The 23,626-nt window shown below is 32.2% G+C and overlaps 1 protein-coding gene and 1 pseudogene across 3 annotated transcripts; one reads left to right on the top strand and one right to left on the bottom strand.

The window, feature by feature from the left end:
- Positions 1 to 4,991: 4,991 nt before the first annotated feature.
- Positions 4,992 to 13,186, bottom strand: LOC107916349 (NADP-specific glutamate dehydrogenase). Of its 3 annotated transcripts, XM_016845604.2 has the most exons (17): positions 12,839 to 13,178; positions 12,333 to 12,379; positions 11,170 to 11,763; positions 10,201 to 10,330; positions 9,891 to 10,092; positions 9,504 to 9,590; positions 9,344 to 9,403; positions 9,158 to 9,244; positions 8,798 to 8,869; positions 8,523 to 8,578; positions 8,166 to 8,251; positions 7,490 to 7,580; positions 7,237 to 7,394; positions 7,036 to 7,127; positions 6,274 to 6,354; positions 5,848 to 5,921; positions 4,992 to 5,465 (listed from the first exon to the last, which is right to left on the bottom strand). In XM_016845604.2, exons 3-17 carry the CDS (start codon positions 11,726 to 11,728, stop codon positions 5,390 to 5,392), a joined length of 1,911 nt encoding a protein of 636 aa, XP_016701093.2. In that variant the 5' UTR covers positions 11,729 to 11,763; positions 12,333 to 12,379; positions 12,839 to 13,178; the 3' UTR covers positions 4,992 to 5,389. The 3 variants fall into 3 exon arrangements, 2 of the variants coding, with proteins under 2 accessions (XP_016701093.2, XP_016701092.2); XM_016845603.2 differs by lacking the exon at positions 12,333 to 12,379 and having other exon boundaries at positions 12,839 to 13,186; XR_005903719.1 differs by lacking the exons at positions 4,992 to 5,465; positions 5,848 to 5,921; positions 12,333 to 12,379 and having other exon boundaries at positions 7,237 to 7,401; positions 12,839 to 13,186.
- Positions 13,187 to 16,786: 3,600 nt separating this feature from the next.
- Positions 16,787 to 23,244, top strand: LOC121207929 (ubiquitin carboxyl-terminal hydrolase 6-like; annotated as a pseudogene).
- The last annotated feature ends 382 nt before the right edge of the window (positions 23,245 to 23,626 follow it).

Here is a 23,626-nt window from a genome sequence, read left to right as displayed (position 1 = left end):
TCACCCTGTTTCAGCATCAAGAACTCCTATTTTCTGTCTTCCATATATAATTCTCCCAAATATTTCTTCTGAAACTCTCTTAGAAAGAATTCTCAACTTATCTGTTTCTCCGGTACATGTTGAGTTACCGATTCCCACCATATGTACGCTTCTCCTTGTAACAAAGAAATGGCACACAATAAGCTTTCTTGTGGGGTATATTCAAGTTGCTTTAGAATTCTCTTTGTAGTCTCTATCCAGTTTTCAGCTACAGACGAATCAACTCCCTTCGATCCTAGAAATTCGGTAGCATCATACTTTCGCAATTCTTTAATTGGGGCTCGTCGAGTTGGAAGGGTAGGAGTTATAGTAGGTATAATTCCTACTACTCTTTAAAGATCATCAACTATCACTCGAAGTATTTCTGTATTATCTCTTTCTCTAGTATCACTCTTTTCAACATTTGGCGGTTGATTACCTACCGGGTTTACACTAGGTGTTACAGATTCTGATTCATTCATATCATGTGGTTCATCCTCTTTACTATACATTTCTTGATCAGTTTCTTCAATATTTTCACCAAACATCTTTAACTATAAAACATAAATAACAATAATTCAATATTATATACATATATATATCAGCATCCAATCCCGACTCAAATTTAACTCAACTATGGCATATGCCTCTAGACTCGATTCTGAGCTCGATTTAGTCCGAGAATTAACTAAACCTGAATAGCTCTGATACCATTAAATGTAACACCCCCTAACCCTTTTCCGACATCGGAATATGATTACGGAACATTACCAGTTACTACAGTTTATATCACGAATCATATAAAATTAATCATTATAAAATTCAATAATTTATCTTATTGAGTCTTAAACGGACATTCGGGGTCCAATGATAAAATTAAATCAGAATCTATTCAGATGCTTATAAAAATTTTCATAAAATTTTCAAAATTTCCCTTAATGAACAGTACTACACGCCCGTGTGATTTTCGAGACACGCCCGTGTGTCTTTATGACATGCCCGTGTTGTCACCTCGTGTGACTCACATGGCTAGGACACGCTCGTATCCTCTACCCGTGTACTTCTCTGACTTGTTGCTTATGAAAAAACTAGTTTGAAATGGCCAAGACACACGCCCGTGTGCTTAGCCCATGCGGATTTATTTTCATTTCGAACCTAGTACAATTTTCACACTACCAGGCACATCTCTGTGTACTATGGCCGTGTACTTCACACGGCTGAGACACACGTCCGTGTGGTCATACCTGAGTATTCTGTTTGCCAAATTTTAGATGCAGGGGACACACGATCTACTCACATGCCTGTGTAAGGGCCGTGTGTCTTACACGGTCTGATCACACGCTTATAATCTAAGTTTACTAACCCTGCAAACTTTAATAACAAGCAACTTAAAATTCAATCTTTCAACCAATCCAAAACATGATTAAATACATCCATTTCACATTAAAATCATCAATGTTACGATCCAACTCGAGTGTATTAGTAAGTGTTTAACCTACAACTTCCAGAACAGTGTACTTTGGTACCATTTAAATAAATTCAAATTAAACTATATAAAAGACTATATTATAAAGATAACTTTTCATTTATGGGCTAACCATTATCATTCTTACACAAAATAACTTCAAAAGACAACTTAGCTACATTCCATTTCTTAAAATAAAATACGTCACCAAGTATTTGAGTTCGGGCTTGGCTTGGATGTTGAGTTGTTAGTCGCTTTCGTACCTAACATGTGCACGGAAACAAATTCTACGCTGAGTATTCACTCAGTGATATTTCTATAAACCAACACTTAAATCAATAATAACACAAAATGCATTTAAGATATTAATTTCAAATCTAATATCACTACTTATATTCAAAATTCTATCTCAATGAAACATTTAGTTCAATAATTTATATCAATTAATAACAGTAGATTTTCAGTACAATAGCACAGTCATTCAGTTGTCCAGCACAGTAAATTTACCCCTATTAACATAATTCAGACCTGGGTGGATACACGGATCCAACCAACACACCGATACGACATATTGTGCCTCATCGGCATTGCTGAAGAAAATAGTAGCAGTACGGTACATAGTACCTCATCGACACAAAACGACACTATTAGTGCCTCATCGACTCAAGGTCGAAGTATCCCTATACATTTCCAATCCTATGGCATGCCAATTATATCCAACCTAGCCCGACACTGTTAATAGGGTATTCATTTCACTTAAAATTTTAAATAACAATCAATATACATTTCAGGTTAGATATTCATGACTCAAATCAATTCAATACAATATTAACAATACTTACCTCTATACCATTTGCCATATATATAATAAATGCAAAAAAAAAATATTAAGTTTGGTTTATAGAAATACAAACCATAAATTTTTCAAATTACTCCCCGTCAACTTTCTCTTTTCCTTTCTTTGTCGATGTCTCCGGTACTACTTTAGCTACAAAAATTAAACAATTTATACTATTAATACAATAACAATTCACAATAAATAATTGAATTTCTATTCAATTCAAACTTCAATTTTCTATTTAATCCTAATTAACACATTTGCTTTTATCACTCAATTCATACTTCATTTCTATTCAGTTTCCTATCATATTCTCTTTAAACACTAAATATTCATGGTAAAACCCTAATCTCAAGTTTCTTTCAATTTAATCCATCAAATATAAAACTTATAGCTTCTTTTACTATTTAATCCTTTAATCAATTCTAACTTAAAATTTATTCAATTAAATCTCTAATTCAACAATTTATTCAACATAACCCATGTCTAAAAGTCATCTAACTTTCAAAATTTCCACTTACATCAAGCAATATTTGTCTCTAGGACTCCAAAAACATCAAAATTATAAAGAAATGGACTTAATTGACTTACCAAATTAAACTTCAAGCTTCAAAACCCAAATTTTCCCTTTTCTTTTTCTTTCTTTCTTTTTCTCCCCACTTTCGAATTGCTTCTGTTTCTTTTTCTTGTTTTTATTTCTTTTCTTTCTTTTTATTATTATATTATTATATTTTAATCATAATTATTATTTACTTAAATAATAACTAAATACATACATAATTACAAATGTATGTATTATACTTTTTACACTTGTATTTAATTTTTACCATACATTTGGCACCTATGGTTTAATTGCTAGTTTAGTCCCTTCACTTTTCTTTAGTTTATAATTAAACTTACACTATATTCAATCCAATCCTTTCACTAAATTAACCTTAATTCAAGCTAATTCACTTAATTAAAATTTAATTAATCACTCAACTAACTTCGAAAATATTTCTAATAAATATTTACGAACCCGATTTTTTGAAATAGTAAGCCAAAACACGATTTTCGATATCCGTAAATTTCAAGTCATTACATTATATTGCTATATTATTGAATGGATATCTTTGCCGTGTCCCATGCTTTATAGATTTATCTTTATTGAGCATGGTAAAAATGTGTGATACTAAGTATGCTTATTGAATGAAATGCTTTTTGCTCATGTTTTTATTCATTCAATGAAATATATTTTTGCATATTTGTTTCTACTTTTTATGCTCTTCGTACTTGGTACCATTGTAGCTTTGATGTGCTTTTGATTCCACATTGTCGATGCCATTATGCTTTTCATGCCTTATCTTGTTTAAGAACAATTGGTATCTAAAAAAGATGAGAAAATCATTAAGATATGCATCAAATAAGGGAGAGTATTAGAAATAGGAATTTCTTGTGATTTTATTGAATTATCCTTAGCACGCAATTCTTTTATTCTTAATTCATGCCTTGTTCATGTTTCTTGTTAATAATTGGTATATTTATTTAAGTATCAATTAGTATCTTTGATTAGACATGAATTTAGGAGAACTTTTATGCAATTAGGACTTATTTATATAATACTTTTAATTATTGCATAAAATGTTCTTTATAAATTGATTTCAAGTATTCTTATTTTTCATATCATTATTTCTTGAAATTCATTGTTTTTGTTCATATGTTTATGCAAATGAATTAATGTCATCATAAATACATCATTTAAATGCATGATATTAGTAGGCACTTTATGCATATAAGCAGAATCATGTTTTATCTTGAATGCATGCATAAAGTCCCTTTAAACGTCAATAAGAAAAATTAAGATTGGAGAAGATTCAGCATGCCATTCAACTGTCTTAATTTAATTCAGAGCATCATATCGCTATCTCCTGTCCAAATCTTCTTATTGGACCTAATGCAGATGAAGCTCCTCAATAAATAATTAAACTTGTTTGTATGGTTTTCATTGAGTTCATAGTATAATTCTAGCACGTGCTTATTGTCCCCATCCCTTTGCTTGGTCTAACTAGTCAATAGAGTTGGGGGATTCGAGAGATAGTGGAGATCATACGCATATATGAAATTCCTCCCTCGTAATATGATGACGTGATGATCCCTCTATTAGAAAGATTAGGCTGGACCTTTTTGTTTTGGGGTTGCCTTGTGTTGTTCACCATGCTGTCGCTGGTGTTGTAATAATCCTATCACGGGCTCTCAATTTTGAAACGAAAAGAAAATCATCTATATGACCCCAAAAAGAGCACACTGACCCGTTTGTCTTTCCGAGCTCCATTTATGTTGTGTATTGTCCAAGAATTTAAAACACATGCTAAAAATAAATTTAGATTAAAATATATTTGAAATTTATTACTTTTAGTTTTATTTCAATGAATTTAATCTTTCTATTATTTGAATTTAAAAATACAATTTTAATTGTCATCGTCATCAATTTTTTTATTAAATTACATGATTGCTAAATGAATTCTTTTTTATTATTTCAAAATGTCACACTATCAAATTTAATAAAAAAAAATTAACAGTATTAACAAAAGAGAAAATAAAATTTCAAAAAAAAATGTGTACATATGCGTACACAAGGAGAGAGCAAACAATTGCAAGGGTCATCAAGAAGGAAAAAGATAGAAAAGTAAATAATAAGAAATAATACGTTTTATTTCCAATTAATATTAATATTGTTGTGGAAAGACTCATAGCACTTAACTTTATAGGAAACTCTCGGAAGTAGGCAAAGAATAAATATTTATATTCCTAACCTTACAACCATGACCAATTGCTCATCCAAATTCCTCTCCCAATCAAATTCTAAATAACTAATCCATTTCCATGTCTGACACTAGGCACTACTACATTACATGTATGTTACAATGAGATCTGTCATATCTCTATAGCTTTTATCTGCCATTGATTTCAACGATCTAGATCTTAAAACCAATACAGAAAACTTGATGAGCTCTCTAGTTTCCTGCTATGGAGTGCAATCTCCAAATGAAAGTCAAGGGTACTGACTAACAATAAATAGCTTTCTTTTTCTATACACATCCTTGATCCGTCATGGCTTGAGCAATGGTCAGAAAAGCAGAGATGACTGCTCCATGTAGTAAAGCCCTGTTATCGAAGAGAGAAAGTGAACAATAGATCTTTTTGGAGTTCAAAAGAACATAATATCAGTTACTACCTTGGCCAGACTCTTCATTCCATGTTACACGATATTCAGAAATGAGTATAGGGATATGACCCTCTAAAGACTCCGAAAATAAAAAGAACATAACTGTGCCGGATATACTGATATCCAACACTCGCACCTGAGTCCACAAGTTGCATGATATGTATAATAGAACTGATTTCGACTTTAATAAGAACAGTCACACTGCATTTTGGTGAAAGAATCTGGTCATACCAGATCAACAGCACACAAAAACGAGTGTTTGATTCATGTACCATTCACCAGAGAAGAAAAACAATGAGCAAAAGGCTGAAAAACACTTACTCAGGACTTTCTTTTTGATAACCGAAATCTTCTGCTGCTTTGAGGGCTCTATGGAATGTCTGTTTCATTGCTTCCTGCAAGTTGAAGTGCAGAGAAAAGGATCTTCACCAAATTTGATCATAACTAGATATAAAACTACTTGTCAAGTTATAAAAGGAAGAAATCTTAAGTTATGATTGTAACACCAAAAGAAGCCAACTCAAATTCGCTAGTATCACTGACATGATTTTTGCAATTTCAATACTTCCAATCAGGACAAAAGGTACCATGTGTTAAATACACTTCTAAGTTCAAGCTGATCTATTATATGCTAAATTCACTGCAGGATACGTAAATAAATGGCTTTACTAAAGCAAATAACGGGAAATGTAGCTCAAGAATAAGTCCAATTACACACCATTCAACAAAGACACAAGTAAATCTTACCTGTAACTTAGATTCAAAGTCCTCCGGAGACCAATGCATTACATTACACTCATGATTTAATTCAATTTCTCCTGCAACAACCTGTGATCAAAGTGTTATTGAATCAGGAAATAAAGTAATATTATAAAAAACATCAATCAAAATTCATGCCAATGTGGATGAATAGAGCCATTCAAAACGATCTTAGCTTTAACATCCATCTACAAAATATTTGGCTACTCCGCAAGTAATCATTGAGACCATGCACAAACTCAAAGGTATTACAAACTTAGCCATAAATCATCATCCTAACTCCACATATCTGGCATTTGCTGTTAAAACTTAAAAGATTACTGTCATGTTGAAGAGAATGAACTAGTCTTTTATTGGTATTTGGTGCTCCTTAAAACCCCGCAATTTATGTTTAATTCCCCTTTGCATCTTTGTGATAAAATCCATTGGCTATCAAAGTGAGAAACTGGTGGCTCTCCTCTCCTTTCAAAGCATCATTTTCCAAGACATATGAGTACGAACAATCAGACACAAGCACATTATGCTTCCAAAGTGAATGTATTTACTTCACAAGAATTGAGGGTTGAACCATTCAAATCTAGATTTGCAAATTCTTCTTATCAATATAGGATTAAGAATTGATTTCATGAACATTCTTTTTGTTCAGAAGCAAAATCAAGCCTGTTCTAAATTTGTGCAAATGCATCATAATTAAACTATGATAATGAAAATTTAATTTCATCAAGATGACAAAGAAAGTAAAGGTCGCACCCCCCCAGCACCAGCAGCCATGGCAGGAGCAATGATGACATTAGCCTTCTTCAATACATCAACTGCTTCAGGAGTGCAAGGCATATTTGAGCCTAGGAAGATCACAATATCACATAGCTATTAGCTAATATAATTAGTATTGTAATTCTTCCAGATGAAAAGATATAAAAATGTTTTGCAATTCATATTACAGAGTACTACCTTCTACAAGTATGCGACAACCTGAATTAACCAAATTAATGGCATCAGCCTGGTCAATTTCATTTTGAGAACCACAGGGAATTGCGAAATCACACCTTTCATTCCAAGGTTTTGCTTCATCATAGTACTTAGACCGAGCATAAGTCTTTGAATAATCTCTGCATACTCAAAATGTAAAATAGCAGCTCTCAAGAATAACCAAAAGAAATGAAATTTACATTGTAACTACGGAAATGCAGTGAAGAGAACACACCTCAAACTTCTTTGTTGAGATTTGAGATCCCTCAAAAATGATATTTTCATATAATCAAACCCATCCTCGTCAACCAGATACCCCTTTGAATCTGTACCACATATCAGGCAAGGGCAAGTGTTAATAGATGGACAGGTTTGAACCAACCTTTATTTGCTGATCTTTACTAAGCTGAACATGCAACCAACTTTATTTGCTTGCACTGAGGCAATTATACATCATGTGATATGCATTTTCAAGTTTCGCTCCACATAGTAAAAAAGCAAAAATAAGGATGTTTACCATCAGGACTATTTTCCTAAATCAATTTAAAAAGGTATACACAAAACTAGTGATGACCTAGATATCAACTTGGAAACAAGAAAAATGAACTCGAATACAATTGCTGAGTCACTTTTCTGAAGCAAAACAGAATGGATAAGGTCGATGTATACTTTGAAAAAATAGCAGTGAGGAACACCAGGTTAAAACCAATTAATATCCTTAGCTTAAGGATCAATGCATTAATGGTGCAACTGTCTCATTATGAGCATTTTTCATTAAAATAAGTGAAATCAGCACCGTGACCATCTTTCAAGCTAGAATGATAATGAAACCAAAGGAATTATGCAACCAGTGCACGGAAAGATTATATGTAATGGCTTTCCCAATGTACAGAATGTGGGTGGAGAATTACCTGATACTGTAATGGGAAGAGCACCATTAGCAACAAGCTTTTCCAGAACGTGCATTGCAATCTTTCCATACCCACTTACGACACATCTGGGGAAAGATTCAAGGGGAAAATATATTCATGTTAACAATTTAGTGAAACAACTATCAACAGCGGACTTCAGCATTTGCAATGAATATATATTTTTGTATATCAAGCAACTTCCAGGTCTTGAAAAGAAAAATAAATGCATTATGAGTTATTCGCCAGAGAAAAGTCCACATTTTTTTTTTTCGTTTGCACAAGTTATGGAAATACAAAGAACCATGACAGACAACAACGCTTTCTTGAGTATAGTTAATAAAAAGCATCAAAAGCAACCTCAATCCTTTGACATCTTTATTCAACTCCGCAAGAATGAGCCGGGCAAAGAAAACCTGCAGAAACATGCAAAATTTATCAAGTTCCAAGCTATCAGAAAGAGATATGTACAGGGAAATAACAACGCCATTCTTCAAGATGGGTATTGCAAAAATGAAGTACAATAAGAATCTTTCATGTACAGGAAGGTGCAAAGTCAGGTATCCAGGCATTCACCCACGACCTATCTATACTTAAATAGCATTGACTATTGAGCAGAGATGGATATTAGTTACCAGCCCATAAGCAGTTGCTTCAGTTCGAAGACTAGAACCTGACCAAAATATCCTTGGCCCTGTAAAACTTCCCTGCATAAGTAAGGAATAAAATGAACACATAAAGGCCACCTCATGATTTCATTCAACATTCAATTCTCACTAAATTACTTAAAACTTCCATTGCTCTAACAACTCATCAAATTAATGTATAGAGGAAAATATAGGAATTGTTATAATAGTTAAGATAATTCAATGACATTAGGCTGCAATCTCTATAACATACCAGCAAGTTTTGAAAATTTCCAGAATTACATAGAAGTCTATTACCCATCATACGAACTGAAGAAAACTGAAATAGAAGTTAATTATTCAAAATACCTGAAAATTACCAGCTAGCCGTCTGTATTGTCCAAAAAGGAATCCCATTTCTCGAATACCAACTCCCATTTCCTCTGACGGAAGGTCCTGAAAATATACAATGGATAACCAGACCTAAAGACCTCCTATTTCCTACACATTAATGAGCATATTCAAGCAGATAAGAGCAGGGCTTCACTCACTTACCTTGTCAGTACCAAAATAACGATATATCTCATTCATGAAACTTTGACAAAACCGCATGATCTGCCAGCGTGGGTTTCATAAACAACTGTAAGAGGAATTGCTAGAGTCTCTAAGAAGGTTCTTATTAAGGAGACTAATAAATTGTGATAAAGGACCTGACCTCATTATCACTTTTTCCCTTAGGATCAAAATCACTTCCACCTGCTGCCCCTCCTAGTTTGTAGGGTGATAAAGCATTCTTTAATGTCTGCAAGCAGGTGAAAATTCCTCATTGAATGGGAGATTTTTAAAAGCCAGATGAATTTATCATTACCCATTTTATTTCTGTTACCATTCTGATTCTATGAATAAGTAGTTCCTTTTGCTAGCAATAAAACAGATTTGTGTTTCTATTTATCTTCTGCTGACATATGTTCAGGAGATGGCCTAACCAACATATTTGAGTTTCTATAAGCAACAGTTACCTAGGATGCACTAGAAAACTACACTATATGGAACTGAGTTAAGAATGTGTAAATTAACATGAAATGGAAAGCTCAGAAAGTACCTGCTGAAAACCGAGAAATTTGGCAACACTTAAGTTCATTTTTGGATGAAACCGAATACCACCCCTACATGGACCCAATGCCTGGTTAAAGTGCACCCTGAAGCCTCGATTGACATGTGTTTCACCTCTATCATCCACCCATGGAACTCGAAAAATAATCATACGTTCTGGTTCTAACAAGCGCTCCATGATGTTGACATAACTGAAGAAAAATGGAGCACGATGAGACCCATAGCACATTTGACTGATTCTTCAGTTCATATAATGAAGGGTAAATCATATATAATTTAAACTCTTTTGGCAAACTCACTGGGGATTTTTCGCAATCACTCTCTCTAAAGCATGAACAGCTTCTTGGACAGATTGTATGAACTCAGCCTCATGGGGGTCCCTTTTCAGTGCAGCTTCAATAATTGATCCAGCCGTTTTGGACATAAGGGCTTCAATTGAGGAAATTTTTTCCAAGGAATAGACAAAATGAATTTAAAGGTCAGACAATTAATCCTTCTCTAAGAGGGAAAAAGAAACTAAACCATCATTAGCAGTGATCAATGTGTTAAAACATTTGTGTGCCAGCATCACATGATTAAAACAATCATTCAAAACAAAATTTTATACCAGAGGTATTTAGTTCAGGAAACCAGGAGGATGAGTTCAAACCTCCAAGGTTCATTCTGACAAATTCCACTGTTACAGATGCATTATTTTTATTATGCTTCATGCTGCAGTTACTATTTTAATTAAACATTCAGAAGGAGTAGAGAAAAAAGAATTGTGCAGTCCTTTAACAGCCAAAAGATATAATGTATTGTAATGCTAACAAGAACTTTGTTCAGTGTCAGAACAAAGTGTTAAATCTGTAATGACAGGAATTCTTCTGTAACTCATTAAGAGTTTTACTAGTATTTGAATTCTAATTTTTAAAGATTGAGAGAAAATTCAGATTTATGATTGGACTCCCATTAATAATTCTTATTTTTAAAGATTAAAACACCTCTAGCATTTGTATTTTGAAAGCTGTCTTCCAGATTACATACTACAGCAGGCTCATTCAATGGTGTATTGCATTAATCTTAGTTAAATGAATGATTCAAGTTCCCTATACTAGATATAGTAATACCACCCTGCAATTAAAATAATAATAAAAGTTAATGCTTAGGTACCACAATATTAAAACATAAGTGGAAGGTAAAAAGAGCAAAAACTAATAGCTTACAGTGAGCATTATTCACATCAAACTAATCCAAAGACTTAAGTATGACAGATTGAGGTGACTAACCTTTTACATAAATAGGTTTATCAACAACAATCTTATCTTTCGACGCCATTTGGAGACGCAAAGCTTCCTTGTGAAGCAAACTGTTATTATGCTCTTCCAATGCACTCATTTGCATGTTTCTACTTCCTTCATTGCCGTAAGGGTTCCTTCTATGCTTTCTACCATATTCTTTACAAACAGAGCAGAATATCCTTGCTGTTCCTTCCTTCACATCAACATATGCCCACTTGTATGTATCAGCCCATTCCTCTCTCCATCTTTTCACAACCTTCTTCTTCCTTTTTGCGGGTTGTGCCTTCAAAATATCTTGATCAGCATTTGGGATTTCAGAGACCATTGACATCTGCTTACTTTCACCCTGCTCTTCTGCAGAAGGTTCTTGTGATGGGCCACCAAGGAGAGGAGTGTTGGCAAATGAAGGGTCATCATCTCCAGGTCCAATCTCCAAATCAATCTCCTCACCAATATCCCTGACCAGATGCCTTTGTGCTTGAATCAAGTTCATATCATCCATAGTAGGATTCATCCCTAACCCACCACCTGGTAACAGCATTAGCATGACAATCTCACCCGCATCTTAAGGAACTAGATTTCCTGTCAACATAGGATACCGCATATTTGAGAAAAAGTGTTACACATATTGATCAGCATCAAACTGATTATAAATAAACAAAAATTAGGATTACAGTCATCACTCAGCAAAAGAAAGCTTACAGTGAATCTAGACATTTGAAATAGAAAAAAGTAAACTGGAGGAAAAAAAGAGGACAGAGTAGAGGAAGCTACTCTTGTGCACAGAATTGAGACCAGCAAAGTACTAAGTTTACGTACCAATGTACTCTGCTTTAAGAGTTAAGATAATTATTAAAATAAAATGAAGGCATTAAATTGGATTCTCAAGTTGAAAAATAAAGTGGGATACTCCAGATACAAATCATCCTGATTTCAGGAAATATAAAATGTGAGGTTTTGAGGGGATTTCTCTCCATTTAAAGAGAAAAAAAAACTCCAAAACATGATAGAGTGGTCCTTTCACTCTTTTCCACTCTACTCTTTACTACTCACCCTCCTTCCATATACACAATGTAACTGCACCGATTGCTTCAAAGTCTTACAATTCATTGAATTCCAGACACCATAGTACACAAAATAAAAAATTAAACCTTTTCTATTGCCTGCATTTTTATTAGGATGGTTGCATAAGAGATGACTGCAACAAAAATCATATAGTATAAATTAGGATAAATTTAAATAACAAAAATAAGAGCATAAGCATAGTGAAGCTATCATGAACTCAAAACAGCATTACTCTTCAACCTTACAACAGTTCAGGGTAGAAAAACATTGTCAACTTGACACAAATAAAATCAATTCAGTGAACGCACTATTGCACATAAAAACCCTACCTTCTTCTATCTATACTTATTTTCCAACATGTTTCAGAACCTAACCAGTACATAACCCTCCTGGTTTCCCATAAAAGGCTAAGCAAGTCTTGCAGTTGGTTCAATTATAAACACTTCAAAATTGAAATTTGAAGATTTAAATCAATCTCAAAGCAAAAAGTCAGTAATTACTATATAATTAAAAGTCCACGAGTTCACATACAAAAATAAAAATCAAGAACCCCAGAACTAAAGGAGTGATAAAGTCAAATTTTTCAACATACCCAGAACTTAATTTGGAAGTTCAACAAACACCCAGCAGCTAAAATCAGGGGGGAAAGAAGGAATTAACTTGAAAATTTGGGATAAAGGTAAAAAGTTTGAAAAATTAGACAAATCCTGCAGTCCTTCAAAAAGTGGGCACTTTTCTTGTGCCCTGAGCCCTCTTTGCTGTATTCTCTAACAATCCGGCTAACTGAAAGTGAGATCGTGCTCTTATTGATGATTGATTCCTTGTAAAAGCAGACGATGGGAGAAAAATTAAAAATAAAAATAACCTACGCAGACAAAGAGGATGAGAGAACAATTTTCCTACTTTTTTTTTTTTTACTTTGTTTTGTTACTGTCTACCTAACTCAATTAAAAAATTCAAAGAAAATGTAAATAAATATAATTTTTTATATAAATCAATACATTTATATAAAATTTATGAGAAAATAAATGAATTTTTTATTGAAATGTTAATACTAATATGTTGAAAATTATGTGTCTTTTATATCCTATAAAGTGTTGCTTAACGTGCTTTAATTGTTGCTGTTGATGATAAATTACTCAATCAATTAGTCATTGTTGTCTATAGTGATTATTGATTATAATTTTACGAAAAAATGTATTTTTTTAAATTTATAATTGTTGATTTATAAAAATATTATTACAATTTATATTTTTAATTGAATTGAGATTCATTTAATAATCAACACATTCTAAATAGTAATATAAATTATAAATAAATATATTATTAACTTTTTTTATCGAAAATACAAATTTTTTATATTTTTCCCTCTTAGAAAAGTATAAATTATTTTTAAATAAAAATATAAAATATAAATAAATATGTATGATTGATACAATCAACGAATTTCGTTACGTACGAAAGCATGTTTATAAATAAAATTTGTTCTACTTTCTTTGATAGCAGTGGCACTAATAATGGTTCAGTTTGTTTTCAAGTGTGGATGTTTTATTGGTTGCAGTTTTAGTAATTTTAGTTCTAGTGTTTCCTTCTTCTTTTTTTAGTTTCATTTTCAGAAATTTACTGAGGAGATTGTGTCATTTAGGGACTGATTTTATTCACCACCAATGTTGAATGGTGTTTTGAGATCTCCTCCACTGGGTTTTTCATGAATCCTCAACATAACAATCACTAGTCTTATAGGTTTAGAATTCTAGTTAACTTAATTATTGCAAAGTCATTGAAAATAAAGTAAAAACAAATTGAACAATGGAAGAATAACGAAAGAGCAACAAAAGAATTAAGTAAATGCTCTCAAATCTATTTTTTAAATCAAGAATCGAATAAATGAGATTATTGCAAATAAGGGGAAATGTTTATATTTATAGTTAAACTCCCCTAATTTAACGGTACATATTAACGTCTATCTATAAGGCGAGAGTCTTAAGAATTTAAACTCTATACATCTTTTATCTCTTATGGTCTGTAATAATTACCTTGATAATTCTAATTTTATTAGAGTGTTTGGGTGACTAATACTTCAAGTAAATGAATTTCTCCATGTATCTCACAAATTGGTCTAATTTGAGAGATTCAAATGAGTCACATTTAATCAGTTGACGTCTATAGATATTATGTATGCAATGGTCACAAACTTTGATCCGCTACGCATGACACTAAAATGATAACTACATATATTTGGATATCATTTTCATTGTGATTTTTTTTTATCTACAACTTTTACTTAACTATTATTACCTACAAACTATGTCATAATGATTGTATTTATTCAAATAAATTATTAAATATTAGTTTATAAATAAAATAATTTTATTATTTAATATATATTTTTGATACATTGATTTTATTATTTGATATATAATTCTATAATTTAAATTTCTCATTTAAAATAATAATTAATAGCATAATTGGGTAAGAATAATAGTGGATATTTACAATTTTTGTAAAATTAGAATTAATTTATTATTCATTTTAAAATTGAGTAAAACTATTCAAATCCAAATTAATTAAAACATAAGATAAATATCTGAATCCCTTAAATAATGGTATTTAGCAACTATAAAAATATTTTATAAATTAAAAATTAAAATGTAAAGTGAATAATAGATATAGATATCGAATTCATATTCAAAACTACAATTAATTTTAATAATAAATATTTGAGACTTAACATTTGCATCTACTTTAAATGTGTGGTGTATAATAATTAAAGTATTATCTAAATTTATAATATTTGAAATAAGAAAATCAAATATTATAAATATTTAAATTCACGCAATTTAATTTTTATTGCCCCCCCTACTTTTTATAGCGTAGAATTAACAACTTTTGTTTAAAAAAATGAAATGGTTTAGATTTTTTTAAAAGTAATTTAGGTTTTATTAGTTAAATATTTGGCTAAATTATACTTAAGTTGATTTTGGTTGCTCATCTTCAAAAAGTTACAAAATAATTATTAAATTATTTGAAAATCTTCATTCAAGTCACTAGGTTTTTGAAATTATTGTTATATGACCTTCTTTGTTAGAGGCAAAGCCAGAAATTTTTTTTAGATGACCGAAATTAAATTTTAATTTTTAATAGCCTATATTTTTATAAATTTTAAAGGATTAAATCAAATTTTTATCATTTTAGGGGGCCAAAGTGTAATTTTATTTTTACTAATTTAAAATTTTAAAAATTTTAAAGGGCCTAAATGGATAATTTTTCATTTTGAAGGGGGACCGAAGCCCTGCTAGTCCCCTAAATACGCCACTGTTCTTTTTTTATATCACCTGTACCGATCAAAATCACTTCTCCTTTTCGATAGTTCAATTTTTTTTCAATTAAGTCACGAATCTACGAACTAAAATCTAAATAATTTTCTTCTCTAGTCTTTGACACTGATCATTAGATTTACTTGGATCAAAGGTATATTTTTCTACTTGTTGATTGGTATTGATCTATCATACCAATTGTTAAATTGTTGTCTAGAGTTAGCTAGTCAAACTTTAAAAAAAAAATTTATAGTTCAGTGACTTAAATAAAAAGTTTCAAATAATTAATGGCTTAAATAAAAAGTTTTAAAAAATTCAGTGATCATTTTATAATTTTTTAAAGTTACATTACCAAATTTAGTAACTCTAAATGAAGTTTATCCTTAACATTTAACGGTAAGGTCATCCTCGTACTCGTATCCATCCATCGCTACCGGATAATAACCCGAACCGAGAAGAACCGGCTCCGGAGACGTTTTCTCTGTAGGAAAAGAAAACAAAATATCGATTACCGAATAACTAAAATACTTTTTTGGTTGATCCCCCACTGTATTCCAATCATGTTAACAGATTCTCCAGTCTAATAAATTTCTTTGCTGATTTTTTCCACTTCCGTTCATAGTTAACGTTTCATTTAAATGTTACTTAGAAGGGGTTTTCATTTCTGGTTTAATATTATTTTTGTTGATTAATTGAAATGTTAGAGTCTTTTGTTGGATTCCATTTTGGATTTTGTAATACGGGTGTTCTTGGTCTTCCCATTTTTTTTCTGCTTTCCGTTTTTGGGTGATTCGATTTTGTTGGTCCCTGTTTGCTCCTGCATCCGATTCTGTTGTTCCATGTTTGGGGTTATACCAAAGAACGAAACCAATGTGGGTTCCGGGTTCCCTCGTCTCAGCATTTAGATTTGAGGGGTTTTATATTCATTTGTCTTTTTACAGTTGTGTACATAGTGGAAGTAAAATATTGAGATGTGACATTAAAAGCAATTGATTTTGGTGCCTATATTGCAATAATTTTTTTTTAAACTTTAGGTAGCCATTTAACATTTAAGAAGATTCGATTTTTTAACTCTATGGACCAGGTTTTACTCAGACTGAGTTTCAAATCGTAAAAGTAGTTAAGAATTATCAAATTTATGGGAAATTTATGTACTAATATTGACTAAAGGTGAAACTTTGAACTAAATTCAAATTCAAAGCTTTATGTTGTAAAATGTAGCAATGGTTTTGAGCGGTGGTTAGTTAGAGAAGGAATAAGTTGTCACCATGACAATTTGTCTGTTCCATGATGCCCTTTTTTTTTTATTTGATATTGTAATGATTTTGGACTCTTAAGAATATTGTTTGAATGTTGTAGTTAGTGTGAAACGGCAAAAGCAGATCTTCAAGTCTGTGGAAATTGACACCAGGCAGCCTCCATATGTTTTCAAGTGCCAGTTATATGATCTCACTGGAGTTCCTCCTGAAAGGCAGAAGATTATGGTTAAAGGTGGCTTATTGAAGGTAGTCGAAGGCTTTATCTAAAATAGCTAGAAAAATTGCTTGATTAGGTGCTTTAACTCTTATGTGCAAAGACTACCAATATTTTCCTTCATTTGTCAGCACATGGTTTTCTACTAACCTATTTTGAGTAGGATTGACAAATTTAACTTGTTCTATGGCAATGTAGGGTGATGCAGATTGGTCAACAGTTGGAGTAAAACAGGTGAAGACTCTTGATAGCATTTACTAGTATCTGCCTTCTTCTCTTGCCGTGCACAGTTGCCTAATGAACATGTGGTGCCTTGATCCAAAATGTTTTTGCAGGGTCAAAAATTGATGATGATAGGCACAGCTGATGAGATTGTTAAGGCCCCAGAAAAGGGCCCTGTTTTCATGGAAGATCTTGAAGAAGAAGAACAAGTGATATCTTTGGTTAGTGCCTATTTCATTCCCTGCTTTTACTACCACTTTTCGTGCTCTTTTTCTTTTTAACTGAAAAATATGTTCTTGCACCGTGACTAATAAACAAAAAGAAAGGGTATTACTCTAGTATGCCTTAGTTTTATGGGTGCAATTTGATTTCATTGCATGTCCACCTTGTATCAAGTAGTTGGCTTACATGTGAAATATGCACTAGTCTAGTGTTTGATGTATTTCCATCGATCTCAGAGAACATGAGGAATATATAAAAATCATTGAGTCTAGTGTTTGATGTATTTCCATCGATCTCAGAGAACATGAGGAATATATAAAAATCATTGAGATTGTTAGTCGACATGTATCCTTTTAAAGATGTAAAGTTTATTATGGGGCCTATTTAAGATGTACCAAGAGATTTGGATGAAATCATTCTCTAAGTTGTTTATAGCTTTTCCTTGCTTTCCCTCAAAACACTGCAACAAAGGAACTCTTTCTTCATAATAAACAAATATTAGTGGATTTGACTATACTTGTATTAACATATGGTTGCACATTTGGTAACTATTCTTATTCTCAAATTATGCTGGCCCAAGTGTCCGTTGTTTGACCTGAGTCCTGAAGTATATTGGAAGTATTTGTCATTCCTTTTTGTTGTGTTAGGGATCAGGGGGAAGGGATATGTTTTCCATTATCTTTTGTTTGTACAATTTTAATTAACTGAAGTCCTAATCTACTTAGTGGGTTCACTCGTAATCTTTGTAATTTGTTCCCTCTTCATTAGCCTTGCAACGTAGGACTCTTACCTAGTTAATTTCTGTTCTTTCAGGGTCACAGTGCTGGGCTATTTAATCTAGGAAATACTTGCTACATGAATTCCACTGTACAATGTCTGCACTCTGTTCCTGAGTTGAAGTCTGCTTTGTTTAAGTAAGTTTTTTGTCTGTACCTGACAACACATTATATGATAAGCTGGAAATATATTTCTATGATTTCTGTATGATGCAGATCGAATATACATTGTTTTAGTTGTGATCAGGCATTCACATTCTGGAAGAAGCAGTGATTTGGATCAGACTTCTCATATGTTGACAGTTGCAACTCGTGACTTATTTAATGAGCTTGATAAAAGTGTCAAGCCAGTTGCGCCAATGCAATTTTGGATGGTTTGTTCCCTTTTTCCCCGTCACACATAATTTGAATCTTTATGTTCTCTCTGATTTGTGAAGCTAACAGGATTTCTCTATAGGGAAGAAACATATCTGCAAGAGTTTAGGTAAAATTCTAGAATACAGTGTGCAAATTTTGTGGGTAGATGAATCTGCTGCATTTTGATATTTACATAAGGTGAAGTTCATGGAAGTAGTATAATACTGTGCCTTGTCTTCTTTTAACTAGTGCCTTGTCAACTAGTCCTGGAGCTTTATGGAAATATTTTCTGTTCTATTGTGAACAGAGTTGTTTCTCTGTTCTTCAAAATTCGTTAATAGCTTCTCTTATTTCTCTATTTTGTTGCTATATGGAACTTAGTTGGAGAACTTCTTACTTTTATGTATCTTGGCTGCAGGTATTGCTTATGAAGCACCCTCGATTCAGCCGGTCACATAATGGTGTCTTCATGCAGCAGGTTTTTTTTTTTTAAAAAAAAAATTATATACATTACCTAATACTCTTCTGGTTTTGCATTTTTTTATATGCTAATGTATCTTTTGGAATATTCTACAGGACACTGAAGAATGTTGGACACAACTTTTATACACCCTTTCTCAGTCTCTTCGATCACCTGGTTCCAGGTAGTTTTCTTCTTTGTTGCTTACATCACTATTATTATTATAATGACAGTGTTATCTTGCATAGTTCTTTTGGTACTACAACACTTTACTGGCATGTATCTTCTTATTTTATTAACCAACATCAATGTAGAAAAATATTACTAATATCTTTTTTTCTCTTTACAGTGCAAATGTTTTACAGTGCAAATGATGATACTGTAAAGGAAATGTTTTACAGTGCAAATGTTGATACTGTAAAGGACCTTTTTGGTACCAAAATTGCAAGCAGGTAGATATCTACAGATTTGATTATTTTGTCTTTATTTTTGTTTAATGATGACAGTATCAAGTAACATGGTTTATATAAGCCAGCGTCATGTTCTGCAACTGTTGAATGATTGTTGGTGCCAGTCATTCAAGAAATACAGATAAAAAGAAACCACCTGTACGCTAAGAGGAGAAAATATAAAGTCGATCAAATTTCAACCTAGACTACACTAGTATAACCTGAATATTCCTCGTCTTTTTCATGCCTACATCAAAACAGTTTATGCAGTTTCTAAGTCCTGTTAACTTTAGGATTGTTCTGTTCTTTATTTTGTTTATGTTACTCTTGGGACAATTATCTACCTAATATTTGGCCAGTTTGTCTATATGTCCCTAGTTTTTGTATAACCTAGCAATGCATTGTACAATTCACAAATTTTCTTCTGCACATTTCTATCTTATTTGTACTTGACAATTTACCCTTTTGTATTATGAACCTGTGTGCAACCACTAGGATTCATTGCCAAGAGAGCGGTGAAGAAAGTTTTGAGACAGAATCAATTTATTCTCTAAAATGCCATATTTCACAGGAAGTGAACCATTTGCTCGAAGGTCTAAAACATGTAAGTTATCTCAACTATCTTCTTCCCTATTCTATTATGATTAAGTATATTGATTCCTGCATGCAATGTTTTTTTTCGATAGTCTCACTTGTCAACTTTGTGCCCAAATGGGAAAAAGGAATCAAGTTTGGGACGGATATTATGTTCAATGCTCTTGCTGCTGATTGGATTTCTAATCTGCACTGGTTTAGCTTTTTAAAAATAATAATAATAAAGAAAACAAATAACAAATTTACAATATTGGAATTATTTAACCATTCTCCAGTGAGGGGTTTATCCTGGCCGCTTTGCCATGCATGTCAAACTACAAATCAATTTTAGCTTCTTTTATTGTTCACCGTTTAATAGCTTCATCATTAATGAGATGAAGAATATTGTTCTTAATCCATTGATAGTGGACATGATTAATAAGGCCTTTATAATTAGGGTTTGAAATCAGAATTGGAAAAAGCTTCTCCTGCCCTGGGGCACAGTGCAATTTACTTCAAAGAGTCCCAGATTAATGATTTGCCAAGGTAATGGCTTCTTTATTGTCCTCTCTCTCTCTCTATATATAAATATACACATATTCATATTTTGTACTTTTGTACCATAGTCAGCTAAAATATCATGTGGCATTTCTTTCACTGATGTGGATGCCATTTTATGTTTTGATATTTCATAACTTCCATGTTTCCATCCATCTTTTTGAAGAGAAAATTGTTTGATAACTCCTTTGTTTTTGTATGAATTCTGAAGGTACTTGACTATTCAGTTTGTGCGTTTTTCTGGAAGAGGGAGTCGAGTCAAAAGGATAAGATATTGCCGGTATGCAAATCTTATTCTCCAACTTGGCATGCATGTTTTCACAAATAATTAATTATTGTTGTTTAACCAGCTGGGGATGACTTAGTAAAGGCTAAAAAAATTGAGACCCTTATTATAGCTTTGTTCTAGAAAAAGCACCTGCACTACATGGCAGGTCTACTATTATAAAATATATATAAAAATTATTTTTTGATGTAATATTAGAAAGTACTCTTCATGCTGTTATGATATAGTTTCTTTTCTGTTAAGTGTTTACAAATGTGTATCTTCAAAAATTCAAGCAGTTAATAGAAAATTATTAAACACCTCAATTTAACTCAGAGAGTATAAATAAATTTCTTAGTGTTACTAAGTTTTAATCTCTTATTATATGTTATATGCAATTATTGGTAGTTTTGTGATGCTTATAATATGTTCTTTTAATAACTTTGAAATAGATGAAAATACCTTTAGACACCTCACACCTTTAATCTTATCATCGGACACTTATTAGATTCCTTATGTATGTACCTAGGAATCAAGATATTTATGGACTATATATTACATGAATTCTTTCCCTTTTTCAGAAAGTGGATTATCCACTGGAGTTGGATGTTTATGATTTGTGTTCAGATGAACTTCGCTAATGATTGGAAGGTCCTCGCCAGGTAGTCATTTTTGCCTTGTCTGGATGAAATACTGAATTTCAATTTTGCAATCATTGACCAACTTTCTCTTGGTATGCAACTTTTAGCTTCTGAGGGATGATGAAGGTAAAAAGCTTGGTTCGAAAGCTAATGAGAAGAGCTCTGGCTCAAAAGATGGTGATGTCAAGATGACTGATGCAGAGGTGTGAGATCACATGATTTAGCTATAAGCGCAAACACAAATGTCAATCCTGCATAGTTGCGCTTGAATGGTTCTTTTTATCTTATGCATGCAGGGGTCATCAAATGCAGGTGGAGAATCATCTGCTACTACATCTCAGGAAGGTAAAAGACTCTTTATGACCTGATCTTTTGTCTGCCTGACCTGTCTGTGTTTGCAGTTTACTCCCCGGTCCAGATGCTTATATATGCTATATATAGATATACTACGAAATGGTTGCGATGAAAATAGATTTCCTCTTTTACTTGGTATCTGATGATTAAATTTGAGATTATTTGAGTTTCTAAAGCCCATTTTACAGGGCAATTTCCTTAATAGGGAAGCTCTTGAATAACTACTTTGAAATTGTACACCATAGCTATTCTCTGTAAAGATACAATTATATTCCTCCAATAATAAATGAGATACTTTAGAAAATAGTTGACAGATTGGCTTCTCACTTTGTTTTTTTAGCGGTTCCCTCTGACAAGGAAACAAGTTTAACTGGGATTTATGATTTGGTTGCTGTGCTGACCCACAAAGGCCGAAGTGCCGATTCTGGGCATTATGTCGCTTGGGTCAAGCAAGAAAATGGTCAGTTTTCTGGAAATAGTTTTATTGGGACTTTATTTCTATGCCATTTGGTTTATGTATTTATGGTTGTACTATATGTAATAATTGTCCCTAATCACAGGGAAGTGGATTGAATTTGATGACGATAACCATATTCCACAGCAGGAGGAAGACATCGTTAAACTGTCTGGAGGAGGTAATCTCGACCTGACTTTAATAAAATCCTAACCTGCCGTGCTTATTAGCCAACAAGTACTGCTGTTCTTTTATTTTGAATTGACAATTCAATTCATCGACTCACTCGTGTTGTTCTTTTAACTGGGATCTTTTTTCCTTCTGTTTTCGGTTTTAGGTGTATAAGGCTTGTACTGTTTCAATATAAACTTGTTCCAGTAACGTGGTTTATTTCTAATCTCGTTTTTTACATTAAATTAAACAGGTAACCTTGTTTTATATATCTCAGAGTTCTGAAGTGACCAAAATAGTTTTTACAGAATGATATGATGTACCTTTTATACATCATCATCATCATCTTCACGACTTGTTTTCAAAGTTGTAGGCTGAAATATAACGTACGGTGACGATTGGTGCGGGGCCTCTGATTTTTGTGAGAAATTGTTATAATGTTTCAACTCTTTGAATAATTCAATTGACCATTGTGATCCAATTAGCGACTTGACTCAGATTTAAATGATTATAAATACAAAGTTAAAACAGTATAAGTATAACTAGTAACAAAATTCACCCTCCTTTCTGGGCTAACAAACAATTTTCGAGCTGGTGGGAAGAAGATGGGGAAATTATCGAGTCCAGGATTAGTATAGAAGTATGATAAACTTGAGGGACTATTATGAGAATATTTCATTTCATAAATTTGAGCATGTATATGGAAGTTGAGAGTAAGAAATGACTTGAATGCCATTTTGAAATTATAGTTAAAAAATAACGATATTTTTAAATAAAAAATTATTTTATTTTTATAACTGCAATTATCTTAAAATTATTTTATTTTTATAACAAAATGCCATGTGGATTTGACTTATTTTGCTAAATAATGTTGCATTTGATTTGATCTAATTCATTAGATAATACAAAAACTAGTGCATCCCCAAAAATTTTAAGATAATACACTATTCACTTTTTAATTTTTTTTATGATTACTTTTTTTTTAAATTTTAATAACTTAAATAATAAAATAATGTAACTTAATATTTCAAGAAAACAACCTATTAAAATATAATTTTAAAATGAACAGACCATATCAATAAATTTGA

This window comes from Gossypium hirsutum, chromosome A10 (genome assembly GCF_007990345.1).
Source record: "Gossypium hirsutum isolate 1008001.06 chromosome A10, Gossypium_hirsutum_v2.1, whole genome shotgun sequence".
Classification (NCBI taxonomy): Eukaryota; Viridiplantae; Streptophyta; class Magnoliopsida; order Malvales; family Malvaceae; genus Gossypium; species Gossypium hirsutum.
Note: the sequence above shows the minus strand (reverse complement) of the source record. Positions and strands in the feature narration are given on the sequence as shown.